This window comes from Oncorhynchus gorbuscha, linkage group LG15 (assembly GCF_021184085.1).
Source record: "Oncorhynchus gorbuscha isolate QuinsamMale2020 ecotype Even-year linkage group LG15, OgorEven_v1.0, whole genome shotgun sequence".
NCBI classification, from domain to species: domain Eukaryota; kingdom Metazoa; phylum Chordata; class Actinopteri; order Salmoniformes; family Salmonidae; genus Oncorhynchus; species Oncorhynchus gorbuscha.
The window spans coordinates 20,761,909-20,783,569 of record NC_060187.1 but is presented as its reverse complement, the minus strand read 5'-3'; the positions used below and the strand labels follow the sequence as shown (position 1 = coordinate 20,783,569).

Here is a 21,661-nt window from a genome sequence, read left to right as displayed (position 1 = left end):
CAACTCTAACGACGGAAATACGTGTCCTCAACAAGGGGGGTCGATTCATCTCGCCCGGGCACACGTGTAGGCGTGTTTCACACCTGCATAAACCAGGCACGGTGCCCCACTCTGTCCGAGGGCGAAATCGGCTCAAAACATTAACTCATTAACTAGTCATGAGTAGGATACTGTGTTTTCACACGCAAAAGTGATCGCTTTTGATAGAAACGCTTTATATGCCTTCCCAGTGAAAACTATTTTGAAAATTAAAAGATTGATTTTATGGAAAAGATAAATATGTTTCTGGATGATTCACCAGGCTGTTTTGTTGCCAAACATGACAGTAGCTCAGATTACTGTTCGATTCAATTCGCCCCAGGCCCAGACCATTCTAGCCAATGAGAGGGAAGATACGCGTCGTTATACTCAACATTGCCAGAATGCCACGTGCATCCATTTATATCAGTATATGTTTAACAGTTTAAACATTACGAAACTTATATTTATTTATTTTTTAAATCTCACGTAATTCTACTCTCATATACCTCCTTACAAAAAACGGTTTCTCTCACGTAGACAGATTTTGGCAGAATAAATCCTATCGACTCGCCTGTTCCTTTCTGCATGCACTCACCCTGATTAGAAGTGTAAAACAACACCTGTAGATTTCTCAGTCCATCACACCTGCACATTTAATTATCCCAACCTAAATCTGGCCACGGCTTCTTGCCAGACTACAGTTTACCTGGAGGAGAAGACGGACCGTTGTATTTGCCCTGGGAGGGTGTTGAGATGGAAGATCTGGAACTGAGAGAGGCGCAGAGAGAATACTTGGATTTTCTGGATGACAATGTAAGTACAGAGGATAGTAGAATGTGTTACATAAAAATCAATCAAAAGTGCGGCTATTAATGTGAGGCAATGTAAGATGTGTTGCTTATTTATTTTGTAGCAAGATCAAGGAGTTTATCATGAGAGGGTCAGAAGTATGGTGTCAGAAAACCGGTGCCGCCTCATCGTGAACATCAACGACCTGAGAAGGAGGAACGAGAAGCGGGCCAAAGCGTGAGTATAGACCCTGACAAACAACAACCCAGTTGTTACTCGAGTTTTCCCACGTTAGACATGAGTGAAGAGGAAAGTCCCCCATCTTTTGGAGGGCAGTGTAAATATTTAACCTTTTTTTTTGACACAGCTAAATGTTTTTCAGGCCTTAGCCTTGATTAGGGTTTTAACCTCTCATTGTACATATCGAATCATGGTTATACCTTTACAAATTGTCAGTGCTATCTGAGATCCTTACAACGTCCATAATCTTGATATTAAATGTAAATTTCAATTAGGCAGAGAGATTAAATGTAAAGTCAAATGGGGGGGGGGGGACTTCCCAAAGATACCTAATAGCACGTATCATTTCAAAATGCCCCCCCCCCCCCTATAGGTTCAGAGATCAATCACAATGTGATTCGAAGAAAACGTGCAACAACCGGTTTTTCAGTTTTCAGGGGAAATGGAAGAGCCAGTGACACAACTTCTGTGTTTGACCACTAAACCCACAGGTGCAACATTGAGACTTCCTGGAAGGCTTGAGTAACAGACCAGGTTTTGAGAAGTGAAAAATTCCTCCTCAGTTAAGTTTTGCCAAATCTGAAGGCATAACCTAGATTCAAGCCAATTTCATAAGTAGTTGAACATGCAACAACCGGTTTTTCAGTTTTCAGGGGAAATGGAAGAGCCAGTGACACAACTTCTGTGTTTGACCACTAAACCCACAGGTGCAACATTGAGACTTCCTGGAAGGCTTGAGTAACAGACCAGGTTTTGAGAAGTGAAAAATTCCTCCTCAGTTAAGTTTTGCCAAATCTGAAGGCATAACCTAGATTCAAGCCAATTTCATAAGTAGTTGAACATGTTATTACTCCAAACTTGTGAAAGTGACAAACTGACATGTTTTAATTTTAGGCAAAAATTACTTTTATATCAAAGGAATGCCTTTGATTTGATGGCCTGCAAGTGTAGTTTGGCTCAAGATGCTTGTTAGACCCGACAGACTATGTGTTTCTACCATGAGCTTTGCTAGCCAACTCACAATGACTACAAGTGAGATCAGGGATTCTATTGGAAAATCTGTTTTATCCCATCATACTGTACAGCCTTTGTTAACAAGGCAACATATCTTTACTCCACATTTACAGGATTGGTTGAACAGTGCAAGAAAAAAAGTGGCCCTAAACCCATTTTTTAATTGGAAATTATCCCACCCCAACCATGTGAAAAAAAATAACAGTATTTCTGATTGTCTTAACTCTCTATATACTTTTAATGTGGGGCTGTGACAGTTAGTTGCAAAAGAGAGACATAATGTCTTAATTCACCACTACTAATGAAATGGGTGTGCTTGATGCATGTTAAGGTTGCGCTTCTAAATCAGGGGGCGTGGTTGTTAATCTCTGCGTTCACATCCAATCTGGATCGATATTTGGTTTTAATGCAGGTGATGCTTTCAAAACTACAAGGTAGAATCATGTCAATTATCTTCAGCTCGGAGCTCTAGCAAAGGGGCCCAAGATCCTGAGTTGGAATGCCCAGTTGAATGACAATTCAAAATGATTTTTCCCAGTCGGACCCCCCAGAGTTCCCAGTTAGTGACCCATGAATGTGTTGTCTGCAGCATTCAGTCACATGACAGCTTGTTTAGCTGTTCAATTTAATTTACCAGTATGTCAAATGGAAAGTAGGTCCCAAAATGGTCTTTCCTAGCATTGGAGGTGAGCAGCCATTGCTCATGTGGGACGCTTACTGATGCTGTTTTCTGTTAGAAACATGCACAGCCGAGGGAAGGGGGCATGGTTCGCATTTGAAATACTCTCTCTTCAATAAGTATTCTTTCCTCTGAATCCACTGATGCGGTCGCTCGTCTGTTGAATGTTTTTTTATTTCCCCTGCATGCTTGCGTTCAGTTCGTTCAGTTTATCAAATACACTGCCGTAAAAAAAAGTACACTGAACAAAAATATAACCTCAAATGAAATAAAATATCCCAGAAATGTTCCATATGCACAAAAAGCTTGTTTCTATAAAATTGTGTGCACCAATGTGTTTACGTCTCTGTTAGAGTATTTCTTATTTGCCAAGGTAATCCATCCACCTGACAGGTATGGCATATCAAGAAGCTGAATAAACAGCATGAACATTACACAGGTTCACTTTGTGCTGGGGACAATAAAAGGCCACTCTAAAATATGCAGTTTTGTGATACATGTCATCCAAAAAGTTAGACTTTTGAATCATCTGTCCACAGAACATTCTTCCAAGATTCTTGATGATCATCCAGGTGCTTCCAGGAGCTGTTTGGTGAACTTGAGTCAACTTTTTGGATGACATGGGTCTCATTATGCCTGGCAAAAAAACAAACACTGCATTCAACAGTAAGAACCTCATACCAACAGTGAAGCTTGGTATTGTGATGGTTTGAGGATGCTTTGCTGCCTGAGGATGCTTTGCTGCCTCAGGACCTGGAAGACTTTCCTTAATAGAAGGAACCATGTATTCTGCTCTGTATCAGAGCATTCTACAGGAGAATGTCAGGCCATCCGTCTGTGATCTGAAGCGCAGCTGGGTCATGCAGCAAGACAATTATTCTAAACACACAATCAAGTCTACATGAAAATGGCTAAAAGGCAACAAATTAGAAGTTTTGGAATGGCGTAATAAAAGTCCAGACCTTATCCCAATTTGAGATGTTGTGCAGGACTTGAAACGAGCGGTTCATGCTTGAAAACACACAAATGTTGCCGAGTTACAGCAGTTCTGCATGAGTGGGCCAAAATTCCTCCACAGCGACATGACTCAACTACTACATTAAGCGTTTGGTTGAAGGTGGCACAACCAGTTGAGGGTAAGGGGGCAATTACTTTCCCCACACAGAGCAATTGGGTGTTGCATTACTTTGTTTGTCATTGTTATTTGTTCCCTATCTAATATTAGGTTTTAGTTGGAGATCTGATAACATTCAGTATCAAAAATATGCGGAAGTTAGAAAGGGGGCAAATACTTTTTCACGGCACTGTATCTCTGTTACATAGGCAAGGATACATTTTGTCATGACAGTCAACCAAGTCTGTCTTTTTTAACCTCCGTTGTGAATGACAACTGATCCCCTCTCAATGTGAAAAATCTGTCCAACACTCCTCGATAACCACCAAGTGTGAAATATATTTATATAAAATATAAATACAACCATTTGGATGACTGGATGTCAGACTATCCCGCAGGTGAAGAAGCCGGATGTGGAGGTCCTGGGCTGGCGTGGTTACACGTGGTCTGGGGTTCATTCCTGTAGTGAGCATGCCAATTGCACACACTCTCAAAATGTGAGACATCTGTGGTGTTGTGTGACAAAACTGCACATTATAGTGGCCTTGTATTGTCCCCAGCACAATGTGCACCTGTGTAATGATCATGCTGTTTAATCAGCTTTTTGATATGCCACACCTGTCAGATGGATGTATTATCTTGGCAAAGGAAATAAACAAATGTGTGCACAAAATTTGAGAGAAATAAGCTTTTTCTGCATATGGAACATTTCTGGGAACTTATTTCAGGTCATGAAACATGGGACCAACGCTACATGTTGTGTTCATATTTTGTTCAGTAAAGAACTGTGGATGCCAAGTGGTGAACTGTCATGTTCTGCTAACATCGCCACATAGTTTTGCCAACAGACATGCGCAATGGATGTGGTTTGATGTAGTTCTAATGCAGCAGGTAACTTCGATTGTTATCGGAGTTCTGTGCTCAGCTCTTTTGCCACTAGTTCCTCTCGGTGTATCGTACAATGCTTCCATATGGCAGAGGGAGACGCAACTAGTGTAGCCGTCTGCCCGCCATAGATGGATCCCTATCTGTGCAAAAGCCTACCATTCGATTCCATGGCATCTGTTTTTCATCAATATAGCCTCGCAGCACTCTGAACATCCAATCTCCTGTGTCGTTCCATGCTCGGAAATTGTGAGAGAACGATGTGTCCTCCTGAATAGCATCCTCGGACATGTATAGCGATTTTGGTGGGGACCTATGCATGGGCATCTCGGCCCTCAAAGCTATCGTCCATTTGTAGAGCATAAGCCGGGGAGTTTCTGATTGCTAGCAAAAGCATAAATTCTTACAAAGGTGTTGCTGTGAGTTTGTGCATCTGCCTCCCCACACATGGTGAAAACAATCTCATTAGTGGCTGGTTATCAGTCTCTGCAATAGTGTCATCGTGTAGTGTGAATGATACAAGTGCAACGGTCAAGTGTGGCCTTTTCCCATGATCTAAGGGCTCTCTCTGGTTGAATTTTACATTTGATTAATTTTCATTCAGATTAAGGTTAACCAGAATATTATGTATTTCTTTTTCAGGATTTTGGAAATTCTCACGACACCATTATCATATCAGGCGAACCCCTAGCTTGGGAACTGCTGAGTAACTGAGTTTCTTGTTCACTTAATTTTTCTCATCAATACATGCACCTTGTTGGAGAGCGAGGTAGCGGCGGTGTTCCATTCCCTTTATTGATCCTTGAGTGACAAATGCCAAGCGGTGGATAAAATGTTGTAATTGGTTTGAAGCCTGTATTCCTTATTTTGTTTAAAATAAATGAGAATTTGTTTCTAAAATATACTTTTAAATACTCTTTTCAGATTGCTGAAAGACTCCTTCAATGAACTCGTTGCTTTCCAAGGAGCTCTGAAGGACTTTGTTGCGTCCATCGACGCAACCTACGCCAAGCAGTTTGAGGAGTTCCATGTGGGGTTCGAGGGTAGCTTTGGAACCAAGCACGTGACCCCGCGAACCCTCGCGGCACGATATCTCGGGAACCTGGTTTGCGTGGAAGGAATCGTTACCAAGTGTAAGTATATAATGAATTTGAATGGCTCATTATCCAGTTGTATTCCGATTGATCAATTGACCATTCTTTACCACGCAACCTTTCTTGGTTCCTCCTTATTAGAATTACACTACTGCAATCCCATTCGACGGATAGGCTACTCAAAATAACTAACAGCCTGCATGTGTTTGTCATTGTGGTAGGTTCTCTGGTGAGGCCTAAGATCACCCGTAGTGTCCACTACTGTCCAGCCACTAAGAAAACCTTGGAGAGGAAGTACACTGACCTGACCTCCCTGGATGCTTTCCCTTCCAGCTCCATATACCCTACCAAGGTGTGTAACTGTGCAATTTTGAATGGTGCTCTATCCCTCCCCATGCTCTCCTATCTAGAACATTCCTGCCACAGATATCACACAAACAAACTCCTTTGCAACCTCTCTCCTTGGTCTATAGGATGAGGAGAACAACCCCTTAGAGACAGAGTTTGGGCTATGTGTCTATAAGGACCACCAGACCCTGACCATCCAGGAGATGCCTGAGAAGGCCCCTGCCGGACAGCTCCCCCGCTCTGTGGACATAATCGCTAACGATGACCTGGTCGACAAGGTCAAACCGGGCGACCGTGTTCAGATGGTTGGGATCTACCGCTGTCTGCCGGCTAAACAAGGAGGCTTCACCTCTGGCACCTTCAGGTGGGTGGGTGTGGGAACAGGTCTATATGTGTTCTGCTTCCAAATAGTTTTGATGAAGGGTTGGGGTAAATTTCAATTCAGGAAGTACATTTTTAAAAATCCTATTGCTTTTCAAGTATCATTTTTATTTTAGTGAACACAACCTTCTGTTTAATGCAGGACGATTCTGCTGGCCAATCACGTGAAGTGGATGAGTAAAGAAATCGTGCCGACCTTTTCTGCTGAAGATATTAATAAAATCAAGAAGTTCTGTAAAGCCCATTCTAAAGTAAGTCACTGACTCTAAAGCGTCTTGCATTGAACTCTGTTGGGAAACTCTACTACAGTATCTTGTGGTAAAGCATTTTAAATTACGATAAAGGTGTTGTATACAATCAGACGATCGGATCACTTCTTGGCATGCAAACTGTTACATCACATTTGGTATACAGTGCATTCGGAAAGTATTCAGATCCCTAGACTTTTTCCACATTGTTACATTAGACTTATTCTAAAATTGATTAAATGTTTTTCCTCAATCTACACACAACTCCATATTGACAAAGCAAAAACAGGATTTTAGACATTTTTGCAAATGTATTACAAATAAACTGAAATATCACATTTACGTAAGTATTCATATCCTTTACTCAGTACTTTGTTGACGCACCTTTGGCAGTGATTACAGTCTTGAGTATTCTTGGGTATGATGCTACAAGCTGAGGCACACCCGCATTTGGGGAGTTTTTCCCATTCTCTGCAGATCCTCTCAAGCTCTCAGGTTGGATGGGGAGCGTTGGTGCACAGCTATTTTCAGGTCTCTCCAGAGATGTTAGCTCGGGTTCCACTCCGGGCTCTGGCTGGGCCACTCAAGGACATTCAGAGACTAGTCCTGAAGCAACTCCTGCATTGTCTTGGCTGTGTGCTTAGGGTTGTTGTCCTGTCGGGAAGTGAACCTTGGTCCCAGTCTGAGGTCCTGAGTGCTCTGGAGCAGGTTTTCATCAAGGATCGCTCTGTTCATCTTTCCCTTGATCCTGACTAGTCTCCCAGTCCCTGCCGCTGAAAAATATCCCCACTGCATGACGCTGCCATCACCATTCTTCACCGTAGGGATGGTGCCATGTTTCTTCGAGACGTGACACTTCGTATTCAGGCCACAGAGTTAAGTCTTGCTTCCATCAGACCAGAGAATCTTGTTTCTCCTAGTCTTAGTCCTTTAGGTGCCTTTTGGCAAATTCCAAGCGGGCTCTCATATGCCTTTTACTGAGATGTAGCTTCCATCTGGCCACTACCATAAAAGCCTGATTGGTGGAATGCTGCAGAGATGGTTGCCTTTCTGGAAGGTTCTACCATCGCCACAGAGGAACTCTAGAGCTCTGTCAGTGACCATCAGGTTTTGGTCACCTCCCTGACAATGGCCCTTCTCCCGTGATTGCTAAGTTTGGCCAGGCAGCCAGCTCTAGGAAGAGTCTTGGCGGTTCCAAACTTCTTCCATTTAAGAATGATGGAGGCCACTCTTATTGGGTACCTTCAATGCTGCAGACATTTTTTGGTACCCTTTCCCAGATTTGTACCTCGACACAATCCTGTCTCGAAGCTCTAGTGACAATTACTTTAACCTCATGGCTTGGTTTTTGCTCTGACTTGTACTGTCAACTGTGGGACCTTATGTAGACAAGTGTGTGCCTTTCCAAATCATGTCCAATCAATTGAATTTACCACAGGTGTACTCCCAAGTTGTAGAAACATCTCCAGGATGATTAATGGAAACAGGATGCACCTGAGCTCAATTTCGAGTCTCATAACAAAGGGGCTGAAGACTTATGTAAATTAATTAGCAAAAATGACCAACCTGCTGTTGCTTGTCATTATGGGGTATGTCTAGATTGAGGATTTTTATTTCATACTTTTTTGAACAAGGCTGAAAAGTAACAAAATGTGGAAAAACGCAAAGGGTCTGAATGCACTGTGTACCAGTTGGCTCATTTGATACCAATGCTCTTCAGTCATACACATGTCAGTTTTCTGTGTCATGATTGTTTTCCAGGATGTGTTTGAGCATCTGAGCTGCTCACTGGCTCCCAGTATACATGGCCATGAGTACATAAAGAAGGCCATTCTGTGTCTCCTGCTGGGGGGCAACGAGACCAACCTGGAGAATGGGACACGTATCCGTGGAGACATCAACATACTGCTGATAGGTTAGTCGTATAGTCAACCACTACTATTGATGGGTTGGAGTAATTTTGAATACTTTTTTGTGGTCTCGCTCTATGGTTGTCCTGATTCTTCTCTGCAAGTGTACATCTGCACACTTCACGGGTCTAACCATGGTGGGAACTCCCTCTGGCTGGTGGGAACTCCCTCTAGCTGATGCTAACACCAATCCAATGCTTTCAAATCCATGACAGGAAGTGTGCAAGTGCACATCGGGATGTAGCTTAACATTGAACTCAATGCATGGCCTCTTCTGTTTGTCTCTAACCTGGTTGGTCCCTCTGGTCAGGTGACCCGTCGACGGCGAAGTCCCAGCTGCTGCGCTACGTCCTGCACACTGCTCCACGGGCCATACCAACTACAGGACGTGGATCAACTGGCGTGGGGTTGACCGCCGCTGTCACCACAGACCAGGAGACTGGTATGGAGACTATGTCATTTTTAATGATTGTGCTCTTGTTATTTGTCTGCATCCTGTTATTCCCGTAGAGAAAAATATCATTCTTGAAGCTGATACTCCTTCCTCTTCCACCTATTTACCATAATTATTATCCCACTCTGCATACCACTCACTCAATGCACACACTTCTGTTCATACCCTTTCTCGCTATGTCTCCATCCCTCTCACTTCCTCTCCAGGTGAGCGGCGGCTGGAGGCCGGGGCTATGGTGCTGGCAGACAGAGGAGTGGTGTGCATCGACGAGTTTGACAAGATGTCTGACATGGACCGCACAGCCATCCACGAGGTGATGGAACAGGGCCGTGTCACCATCGCCAAGGCTGGCATAATGGCCAGGCTCAATGCCCGCTGCAGTGTGCTAGCCGCCGCTAACCCAGTCTACGGCAGGGTGAGGCGAGCTAATGCTAACCCAGTCTGTCTTTACAATCTAAGACCATGTATAGTGCTGTGAAAAACCATTTGCCCCCTTTCTAATAAAGTGATCTTGAGTAAACAGAAAACATAACAATTACATATTTCATAAACAAATTTCTGCAACACCCATTGGCCCCTTACACTCGGAACTGTTGTGCCTCCTTTAGCTGCAATGACTGCAATCAAACGCTTCCTCGCGTCGCCGTGGAGGAATTTTGGCCCACTCTTTCGTGCAGAACTGCTGTAACTGGGGAACATTTGTGGGTTTTCAAGCATGAACTGCTCGTTTCAAGTCCTGCCTCAACATCTCAATTGGGATAAGGTCTGGACTTGGACTACGCCATTCCAAAACTTCTAATTTGTTGCCTTTTAGTCATTTTCATGTAGACTTGATTGTGTGTTTAAAATAATTGTCTTGCTGCATGACCCAGCTGCGCTTCAGATCACAGACGGATGGCCTGACATTGTCCTGTAGAATGCTCTGATACAGAGCAGAATTCATGGTTCCTTCTATTAAGGAAAGTCTTCCAGGTCCTGAGGCAGCAAAGTATCCCCACACACGTTGCTGATTTTAAAGCAGTTATGCATGGAAGAGTGGGACAAAATTCCTCCACAGCGATGTGAGAAACTGATCAACTACAGGAAGTATTTGGTTGCAGTCATTGCAGCTTAAGGTGGCAAAACCAGTTTGAGTTTAAGGGGGCAATTACTACTTCACACAAGGGAATTATGTTTTGCGTAACTTTAATTAGACAAATAAAACAATGACATTCTAATATTAGGATTTGGTTGAAGATCTGATTAACATTTGGTATTATAAAGGGGCAAATACTTTTTCACGGCACTGTATAACAGGATGTCACAGCTACTTGCCAATAATCCTCCATCTCAATAACTGGAATAAATAGACTTTCCTCACAGCCGCCTTAATGCACCGTCATTGGGCTCAACCTGGACAATGCTTTGCATAGATTCGCCAATCTTGATCACATAAGTCGATTTTTGGGATGCAAGTTAATTTGTAGGTTAGTAATTCTTTGTGCGGGTCAATCCATTTTTTACACACTGTTCATGTCTCTGTGACAACCTATGTGTTTTCTCATACCTTCCCTTACAGTACGACCAGTATAAGACTCCCATGGAGAACATTGGTCTGCAGGACTCTCTGTTGTCTCGGTTCGACCTTCTCTTCATTGTTCTGGACCAGATGGATGCAGACAGTGACAGGAAGGTCTCGGAGCATGTTCTACGCATGCACCGCTACAGAGCACCAGGGGAGCAGGAGGGAACAGGTGGGGTACGCTACTGACTAAATACACATGCTAATTCACCGCTACAGAGCACCAGGGGAGCAGGAGGGAACAGGTGGGGTACGCTACTGACTAAATACACATGCTAATGCACCGCTACAGAGCACCAGGGGAGCAGGGGGGAACAGGTGGGGTACGCTGCTGACTAAATGCCAATGCACCGCTACAGAGCACCAGGGGAACAGGTGGGGTACGCTACTGACTAAATACACATGCTAATGCACCGCTACAGAGCACCAGGGGAACAGGAGCGAACAGGTGGGGTACGCTACTGACTAAATACACATGCTAATGCACCGCTGCAGAGCACCAGGGGAGCAGGGGGGGAACAGGTGGGGTACGCTACTGACTAAATACACATGCTAATGCACCGCTACAGAGCACCAGGGGAGCAGGAGGGAACAGGTGGGGTACGCTACTGACTAAATACACATGCTAATGCACCGCTACAAAGCACCAGGGGAGCAGGAGGGAACAGGTGGGGTACACTACTGACTAAATACACATGCTAATGCACCGCTACAGAGCACCAGGGGAACAGGTGGGGTACGCTACTGACTAAATACACATGCTAATGCACCGCTACAGAGCACCAGGGGAACAGGTGGGGTACGCTACTGACTAAATACACAAGCTAATGCACCGCTACAGAGCACCAGGGGAGCAGGAGGGAACAGATGGGGTACGCTACTGACTAAATATACATGCTAATGCACCGCTCCAGAGCACCAGGGGAGCAGGAGGGAACAGATGGGGTACGCTACTGACTAAATACACATGCTAATGCACCGCTCCAGAGCACCAGGGGAGCAGGAGGGAACAGATGGGGGTACGCTACTGACTAAATACACATGCTAATGCACCGCTACAGAGCACCAGGGGAGCAGGAGGGAACAGGTGGGGTACGCTACTGACTAAATACACATGCTAATGCACCGCTACAGAGCACCAGGGGAGCAGGAGGGAACAGGTGGGGTACGCTACTGACTAAATACACATGCTATAATGCACCGCTTCTCATTCAAAAGAACAAAGATGATTTTTATCAAACCAGTAGAAATGATTTCTGATTTAGTACCTGGTGTGTGGAATTTTGTTGCTCACTATCTGGTCTGTTGATTGATGCCCCTGCAGCCATGCCCATGGGCAGCACTGTGGATGTGTTCGCCACGGAGGACCCCAACATCACAGAATCCGCCGAACAGGAACTCCAGATCTACGAGAAGAAGGACAATGTCCTGCACGGACACCGGAATAAAAAGTATCCAGCAAAACTTCCATTATTACACTCGTAGTACATTACACATTATGTTCTTATAGAACCCCTGCCTTTTTCTGATAATCGATGGCTTTGTGTGTTAACCCCTTTATGATGGTGTCTGTCATCCTCCAGGGAGAAAGTAGTTACCATGGAGTTTATCAGGAAGTACATCCACGTGGCTAAGCTGGTGAAGCCTGTTCTAACCCAGGAGGCCTCAAACCACATAGCAGAGGAGTACTCCAAACTCCGCAGCCATGACCAAGTGAACGCCGAATCAGCCAGGGTCTGTAGTACTTACATACACTATATTACCAAAAGTATGTGGTGGACACCTGCTCGTTAATTAAACATCTCATTCCAAAATCATGGGCATTATATGGAGTTGTTGCCCCCCCCCCCCTTCTGCTAAAACAGCCTCCACTCTTCTGGGAAGGCTTTCCCCTAGATATTGTAACATTGTTGTGGGGACTTCCTTCCATTCAGCCACGAGCATTAGTGAGGTCGGGCACTGATGTTGGGTGATTAGGCCTGGCTCGCAGTCAGCGTTCTAATTCATCCAAAGGTGTTCAATGGGGTTGAGTTCAGGGCTCAGTGCGGGCCAGTCAAGTTCTTCCACACCGATCTCTACAAACCATTTCTATATAAACTTCTCTTTGTGCAAGGGGGCATTGTCAGGTGAAAGAGGAAAGGACCTTCCACAAAGCACAGAATTGTCTAAAATATAATTGTAAGCTGTAGCATTAAGATTTCCAGTCACTGGAACTAAGGGGCCTATCCCGAACCATGAAAAACAACCCCAGACCATTATGCCTTCCCCACCGAACTTGACAGTTGGCACTATACATTTGGGCAGGTAGCGTTCTCCTGGATGGGGAAGCGTGATTCATTACTCTAGAGCAGTGGTCACCAACCGGACTTGTCAATTTCCAAGGCATTTCTAGTTGATCTCCAAACATTTCTGTAAAAAACCCAACAATAAAACCTGTTCCTATTTTTTTAATTAGTCTCGGGCTGTTGGTGATAAGTGCAGCCAATTCAGCTTTCCTGCGCGCCGGGTAGTCAAACTGTTGCCATTTCATGTGTCTGAATGTACAAACTCTGCCATTTTGGTGGACTTGGAGAGGAAATCGAGTGCACTATGCCTCTGCTGGCTAATCTGATAGCTCAGATGACCGAGTCTGCAGTAACGTAGCAGGCATAAAAGAAAGCTACGGCAAAATTGATTTCAAAACGTTTAGAAACATGACTAGAGAGAGACTGTTAACGAATACAGCGGAGCTGCTGTTTTTGAGTGAGTTCATGTTTAATTTCTTACTCTGCACGGTCAACACTTTGTATTCAACACTTATAAGCCATAAAATGCGTGTTCTTCCTATTTCCACTCAGTGCTACAACAAGCAGTGCAGCAGTATTGAACGAGTAGGAAAACGTATCTTTTTATAAGCGACTTGGGTCTTTTTTAATATCAAGGAATATTTAACTTTCTCTGTTAATTGACGTAACAACATGAATTTGTGGATGAGGCAGAAGTAATGCGGTGCGACTCGTTTCACCATAAGCTGGAAGACGGTGTACCTTTGGTCAGTGGAGGAAAAGGAGAGCAAGCGGAGGGATGTTGAGAGACGGTCCCTCAGTCTGTTGCTCTCTCCCTCCGCTGAGGCTGACCATCAGATGTAGGCACCATAGCCTAGTAAAATAAGTAATACAACAATGGATCTATTACCAGTGTGATCATATAGCCTGCCTCAAACTTTGAAATATAATTTTTAATGTTCCAAACAATGCATTGGCAGATAAATTCAAGCAAAGCCAGTATGTGGTGATAATGTATTGGGCCTATAGCTTAGTGCACTAACCTCATTGCTACATAACTGTTTTTAATAGGTTATTGTTGCATAGGCTTACATTTAAGTCATGGTAATAAAAAATCAGAGCGGTAGATCTCAGCATGCATTTAGACTCAAAGGGATCTTGACTCAGTTAAGGTTGACCACTGCTCTAGAGAGTGTTTCCACTGCACCAGTCCAATGGCAGCGGACTTTACACCACTCCAATGGCAGCGGACTTTACACCACTCCAGCCGATGCTTGACATTACACATGGTGATCTTAGACTTGTGTGCGGCTGCTCTGCCATAGAAACCCTTTTAATGAAGCTTCCGACCAACCGTTCTTGTGCTGACTTTGCTTCCAGAGGCAGTTTGAAACTCTGTAGTGAGTGTTGCAACCGAGGACGGACAACTTTTACGTGCTTCAGCACTTAGCGATCCCGTTCTGTGAGCTTGTGTAACCTACCACTTCACTGCTGAGCTGCTGTTGCTCATAGACGTTAAACTTCAAAATAACTGCACTTACAGTTGACCAGGGCAGCTCTAGAAGGCCTGAAATTTGATGAACTGACTTGTATGATGGTGCCACCTTGAAAATCACTGAGCTCTTTAGTAAGGCCAATGTTTGTCTATGGAGATTGCATGGCTGTGCTTTTTATTTTTTTAATACCTGTCCGCAACTGTTGTGGCTGAAATAGCTGAATCCACTCATTTGATGGAGTGTCCACATACTTGTGTATCTTATCCGGCACTTTACTAGAGTCTAAAAGCTGTTTAGGAATTATGGAATACTTTTGTTATTATTGCATTGGGAATCCTTTCCTGCTTGTTATGCCCAGTTTACAATCCTGTATGTAAAATGATGATACAGGCAATCAATTAATCATGGAAACATGTACTATTGGTTTGGCAATGTCTGCTTCAAATAGACATTGTACTTTGTGTTGATGGGTTGTCTGCCATGTAGACAATGCCGGTGACAGCCCGAGCGCTAGAGACAATGATACGATTGTCCACTGCCCACGCCAAAGCACGTATGAGCAAGACCACAGACTTGGTTGACGCGGAGGCTGCCCTGGAGCTCATGCAGTTTGCCTACTTTAAGAAGGTAACGTTGGGATCAAACAGTTTGACACTGGATACATTCCTTCATTTAATTTGGAGACAAAAGGATTAACTTTATGGATAGGTTTTAATTCATGTTGCTATGTATACTGTCCTATCTACATGTAGATTCTGGAGAAGAGGAGGAAGGTTGTAGAGGACGACATGGGTGTGACTCAGAGCCAGGAAGTGGCCAGTCAGAGGACAAGCACCAGGTCTGAGCCCATATTCAAAAAGCAGCTCTGACTAAGAATGCTGGTTATAGGATCAGTTCAGCATTTTGGCTCATAATGAAAAAAATATACAATAGATTGTTTATTGCTCTTTTCATTACGAGAATCTGAGGCTTCAATAAAAACAAACTAAATCAAATCTAGGGTTCTGGCAGGTCATGGACGATTTTCTTCTAGAGCGTCAGACGATGGGGGTGACCGTTCTAGTACAGTGACTTGCGAAAGTATTCACCCCTCTTGGCGTTTTTCCTATTTTGTTGCCTTACAACCTGGAATTAAAATGTTTTTGGGGGGGGGGGTGTTTATTTGATTTACACAACTTGCCTACCACTTTGAAGATGCAAACAACAAATAAGACAAAATAATTGAACTAGTCACCCCCCAAGTCAATACTTTGTAGAGCCACCTTTTTTGCAGCAATTACAGCTGCAAGCATCTTGGGGTATGTCTCTATAAGCTTGGCACATCTAGCCACTAGGATTTTTACCCATTCTTCAAGGCAAAACTGCTCCAGCTCCTTCAAGTTGTGTGGGTTCTGCTGGTGTATAGCAATCTTTAAGTCATAACACAGATTCTCAATTGGATTGAGGTCTGGGCTTTGACTAGACCATTCCAGGACATTTACATGTTTCCCCTTAAACCACTCGAGTGTTGCTTTAGCAGTATGCTTAGGGTCATTGTCCTGCTGGAAGGTGAACCTCCGTCACAGTCTCAAATCTCTGGAAGACAAACAGGTTTCCCCCAAGAATTTCCCTTTATTTAGCACCATCCATCATTCCTTCAATTCTGACCAGTTTCCCAGTCCCTGTCGATAGAAAAACATCCCCACAGCATGATGCTGCCACCACCATGCTTCATTGTGGGGATGGGTTTTCTCGGTGATGAGGTGTTTGGTTTGTGCCAGACAGTGTTTTCCTTGATGGCCAAAAAGCCCAATTTCAGTATCAACTGACCAGAGTACCTTCCATTTATTTGGAGAGTCTCCCACATGCCTTTTGGCGAACACCAAATGTGTGTGCTTATTTTTTTTCTTTCAGCTTTTTTTCTGGCCACTCTTCCTTAAAGCCCAGCTCTGTGGAGAGTACGGCTTAGTGGTCCTATGGACAGATACTCCAATCTTCGCTGTGGAGCTTTGCAGCTCCATCAGTGTTATATTTGGTCTCTTTGTTGCCTCTCTTATTAATGCCCTCCTTGCCTGGTCTGATAGTATTGGTGGGCGGCCCTCTCTTGGCAGGTTTGTGGTGCCATATTCTTCAATTTTTTTTAAATAATGGATTTAATGGTGCTCTGTGGGATGTTCAAAGTAATAAAAAAAATTGTAACCCAACCCTGTTCTCTACTTCAAGTTTGTCCCTGACCTGTTTGGAGAGCTCCTTGGTCTTCATGGTGCCGCTTGCTTAGTGGTGCCGCTTGCTTAGTGGTGCCGCTTGCTTAGTGGTGCCGCTTGCTTAGTGGTGCCGCTTGCTTAGTGGTGCCGCTTGCTTAGTGGTGCCGCTTGCTTAGTGGTGCCGCTTGCTTAGTGGTGCCGCTTGCTTAGTGGTGCCGCTTGCTTAGTGGTGCCGCTTGCTTAGTGGTGTTGCAGACTCGGGCCTTTCAGAACAGGTGTGTGTGTATACTGAGATCACGTGACGCTTAGATTGCACACAGGTGGACTTCTAATTGTGACTTCTGACAGGTAATTGGTTGCACCAGATCTTATTTAGGGGCTTCATAGCAAAGGGGTGAATACATGTGCACTCAGCACTCTTATTTTTAAACAAGTAATTTTTCACTTCACCAATTTGGACTATTTTGTGTGTCCATTACATGAAATCCATATAAAAATCTATTTAAATCACAGGTTGAAAGGCAACAAAATAGGAAAAACGCCAAGAGGGATGAGTACTTTTGCAAGGCACTGTATAGACACAAGGAAACCTGATCCCAGATGAGTGCTCTTACTGAATTTTATTTTTAAATAAAGGCTAATCTCAAGGATGTGGGAACTGGAGAGATTGGTTGCATCAAAGACTAGGTGTGAATAATCTTAAATGGCTGCCTTTGTCTCCTTTCTTTCATGACCAGGAAGCGTAAGGAAATCATGGATGTGACAGATGCTGGGGCAGAGTCTGACCCTTATGAGTTTGAGGATGAGGAACACGGTAAGGCGTGCGCGTGCACACACACCCTGCACGTACAAGGTCTGTCTGTACCCCACCTGGTCACCAATAGAGCTCAGTTCTTAGGGTTATAAACCATTTCTCCATCTGCACCATTGTAAATACTTTATTTTGATGACTAAGAATTATCATACATTTCTAATCCCTCTCTTTCTCCCTCCTAGCCCAGTCTATTCTGAAACACAAGAATACTACCTCTCAGAGCCTGAGGACAGGACAGGACATCAGACAGGACAGGTACATTTCCACTCTACTCCTTTTTATTTCAGTAACCTTAACTTTACTGGACCTTACTGGTCACAGAGTACTACACCACTTTTTGGTAGGCTACACCTTGTCAGGGATTGGTACTGCTCAAACACTAAACAAAATCAACCTCTAAGCCTGTTGCAGGAAGAATGGCATGAAGAATGTAAAAAATTATTAGCCCATTTATCCGCTCTTCAGAGACAGTCAAGGTGGGATGATGTTTGTTTGTTCTCAAACCCCTCCTGCCCAGGCTGAAGCTGTTTAAGGTTGCTCTGATGAAGGCCTTTCAGACTACACGTTCCCAGTCTGTAGCGGTGACTGAGCTTCTGACCCTGGTCAATAAGACCACACACGGTCAGGACAACCATGAGTTTGACGAGCAGGAGGTAGAGAAGCTGCTGGGGCGCATGCAGGCCGACAACCAGATCATGATGTCAGAGGGTGTGGTCTTCCTAATTTAGAGCTGGGGCAGCCAATCACGAGCCAGTCCCAACCTGTCTGGTCTACTCATAGTCATCATGAACTGTCTCTAATAAATGGGTTGAGCATGAAATGTGGTCTGGAGTTTGTTCAAATGTAAATGTGGAGTTTATCCAGGAACCAGTGAATGGTAGTAGTTTTAACTGCAAACTGGAAGCAAGACTAGTTTGTTTTATTAGATTATTTTTTTACATAAAGAGGATCAATATATTCTAGTTTCTGTTGAAAGTGCTCCTGAAGAAACTTGACAATCTGTCGATGGGAAAAGTAAAGCCATTTTAGATTGGTTGTCACTCGCAGTACTAGATGTTCTCCACAACGATCACGTCCTTGTCACTCTCCGGTCTCCTCACTCTCCTGGTGTACACCGCGCTTACCATGGCAACCACGAACATGACTGCCGCCAAGCTCATTGACACAGCCATCACCACTGTGGACGTGTTGGTCTCCCTGCTGGGTGATACTACGGTGCTCTTCTCAGACTGATGAACAGCAGAATGAGGAAGGGGCTGGGTCTCCAGCAGTGCAGACACATCTGAAGAGGTTGGGGTTAAGAACACTGGTTTAGAACAGAGTGAGAGGTCAAGGTAGTCTGGTCTCAGATCTGTTTCTCTGTCTTGCCAACTGCTATAGTCATTGTTACGCTGTAAGATGGCACAAACGGACCTGGGACTAGAACTAAGGAACGATTGGGAATGTATGGTTAAGAGCCTTCTCCAGCGACGGGAATGTAATGTCTTACCCTCTAGACCGAGGAGGAAGATGGTGTCGTCTCCTTGGATGAAGTTCCTGCTGTTGGTAAGGTAGCTGCTGGTTCCGGTACCAGGCCCGCGGTAGGACTGGCTGCCATCAGAACCGTTTACCAGACTTCCCACCTTATTGCCTGGGGGAGAGAAGGGAAATCTTCAATAGAAACAATTTGACTTCAGGTTCTCCCACACCTGTATCCCAAACTGTTTCTGGTCTAATTTGAGTCTCCTCACGCTTGTCTCAGATTGGAAGACCTTGCAGCTTCTGAAGGACAGAGAGCCAATGACATGCAATTATTTGGCATACTGTAAGCATTTTTTGTGTATGCATTCTCACCATCTGAGGACAGCTTGTTGGGGTCGGTGGTGATCATGCGGTGGTTGGACATTCTGTCTGATGTCCGGGTTCTGGTCCATCAGGGCCATGGTGGCCTGATGCCATGGACAGGGCCAGGTGAGGGAGTCATCTTTAGGGCCGGAGGTTAGGTGGAAGTAGATGCCCATGCTACCTGGGCTGCTACGGCCATTGATGTACACGCTCACCTAGGTAGTTCATTATTACCAGGCCAGGACATCAATGATGTATTCAACTGAAATGTGTCTTCCGCATTTAACCCTTTATCGATGTTCACGTCATCAGTGCCCGGGGAGCAGTTAACTGCCTTGCTCAACGGCAGAATGGTATATTTTTCTAACTTGCCAGCTCAGGGATTCAAACCAGCAACCTTTCGGTTACTAGTACCAACGCTCTTAACCGCTAGTCTACCTGCCACCCTGAAGGACAGCTTCCCAAAATAAACAAATTCATGGCATCAGCATCGTTGCTAGGATTGCTGGTCCCTTTGTTGAATTCTACCACATTTATGCAAAAAGTTATGGGATATTAGAAAATTCACGTCTCAACCTTGTTACTATTTTGACCTTGACACTCACCATGAAGGAGTAGCCACTGGGGTACAGGAAGCGTGGGCTGTAGATGTTCACACCTGTCAGTGTGGTTTCTAAGAGACCGGCGAAGTCACGGATGTGCTGCGGGCAGGTTGTCTCTGATAGGTTGATGTCATCCAATGAGAGCCCTCCGGTGGATGCCCCTGTGCCCTTCAAACCTTCAAACTTAACCCGGAACTTCATCTTCACATGGTACAGTTCCCAGGAGTCTCTGATGCCACCTGTAGGACCGAAGGAAACAGACATCCACACAAACCCTATAAATGTACATGCTGAGCAGACCGCACGCATGTTGATTCTGTCCCCCCACACCTGACTCGATCAGGACACCCAAGGTGAAATATCAAAATGAACTCTCAACCAACTATATTCATTTGGGGACAGGTTGATAAGCAAACATTTATGGCAATTTAGCAAGTTCGCTTGCTGCTGTTAGCTAATTTGACCTGGGATATAAACATTGGGTTGTTATTTTACCTGAAATGCACAAGGTGATCTAGTCTGACAATTAATCCACAGATAAAAGGGTAAACCAAGTTAGTTTCTAATAATCTCTCCTCCTTCAGGCTTCTTTGGACTGTATATGGCAATTAGCAAACAACTTTAAGGTGCATTACCACCATCAATTGGACTGGAGTGTGGACCTCAAGTTCATCTTTCAATCACCAATGTGAGTATAGGCTCCTAAAAACCAATGAGATGGCACCTGGGTATATTCTCCTAAAAACAAATGAGATGGCACCTGTGTATATGCTCCTAAAAACCAATGAGGAGATGGGACTTGCAGCGCGTCAAGCGTCACAAATAGAACCAAGTTCTGTTTTAGTGCCCGGTTACGCAGACGCGCATGAGCAGTGTGGGTGCAATGATTGAATAACATGTATGTGTACATTTATTTTGCAATGCGAGCGGTGTGGTCAGCATATACCCCTCAAATTAAAATCTGGAGCTCAAAGCCAGCTCCTCTGCTTTTTACAATTCTTCCCCTTTGTAATCAGGGACTGATTTAGACCTAGTACACCAGGTGGGTGCAATTAACTATCAGGAAGAACAGAAAACCAGCAGTATTCCAGACCTCATAGGGTAAGATTTGAATAGCCCTGCTCTATACTGTTGTACAACATTGTTTTGTATGAGCTGAGATGTGATGTCAAACCTGTGATATTGATTTTCTGGATGAGCCTCAGTTTTCCTTTGGGGTTGGCGTCGTCATACTCCCGCACCCACACGTTCAGTCGATCATCAGCACCCCTGCTGTTGTGGAGGTAGAACTGCAAGCACTGGGGACCTGTCTTGGGGTAGAAGAGACGACTCTCCAGGTTGGCCTGGTCACCATGGTTACCCTTAACCGTACTGAAGTGCATGAAATAACCTTCTCCTGGAAACAGAAATAAAACATTTGAGTGAGACAAACTGATCATGGATCAAAAAATATGCATATTCTGTAATGGGAGAAAATTTTTAATCTTCTATAAAATCAATTAGGATGTTAATGATATTGAACTCAAATAGATGTTATCATTATGGTGCTACAGGGTACTTCAATGTTGTGATCCTCTGAAAACTAATCAACCAAAGTCCCTCCACTGAATCTTAAGAGACAAACAAAGAAACACGTTGGAGGGCATTGACCTTCCTGGCCATTCTCTATCTCTTTAGGAGAATAGCAGATAAGTAGAGGTGCCGTTATAGTGGCATGATTATCATGTTACACTAGGACTA

At 44.3% G+C, this 21,661-nt stretch overlaps 1 protein-coding gene and 1 pseudogene across 2 annotated transcripts; one reads left to right on the top strand and one right to left on the bottom strand.

Annotated features, from left to right (window-relative positions):
- The first annotated feature begins 403 nt into the window (after window positions 1–403).
- Window positions 404–18,315, top strand: mcm3l (MCM3 minichromosome maintenance deficient 3 (S. cerevisiae), like). Of its 2 annotated transcripts, none has more exons than XM_046300348.1 (17): window positions 404–834; window positions 935–1,047; window positions 5,667–5,875; window positions 6,058–6,188; window positions 6,310–6,548; window positions 6,708–6,816; window positions 8,575–8,728; window positions 9,034–9,165; window positions 9,384–9,490; window positions 10,736–10,910; window positions 12,063–12,189; window positions 12,322–12,472; window positions 14,985–15,125; window positions 15,251–15,336; window positions 17,419–17,495; window positions 17,678–17,750; window positions 18,013–18,315. In XM_046300348.1, the coding sequence occupies exons 1-17, from the start codon at window positions 775–777 to the stop codon at window positions 18,221–18,223; spliced, it is 2,295 nt and encodes a 764-aa protein (XP_046156304.1). In that variant the 5' UTR covers window positions 404–774; the 3' UTR covers window positions 18,224–18,315. The 2 variants fall into 2 exon arrangements, with proteins under 2 accessions (XP_046156304.1, XP_046156303.1); XM_046300347.1 differs by having other exon boundaries at window positions 406–834; window positions 9,384–9,592.
- A 143-nt stretch (window positions 18,316–18,458) lies between these two features.
- The window catches only part of LOC123996476, a 5,143-nt pseudogene continuing 1,940 nt past the window's right edge, over window positions 18,459–21,661 (bottom strand).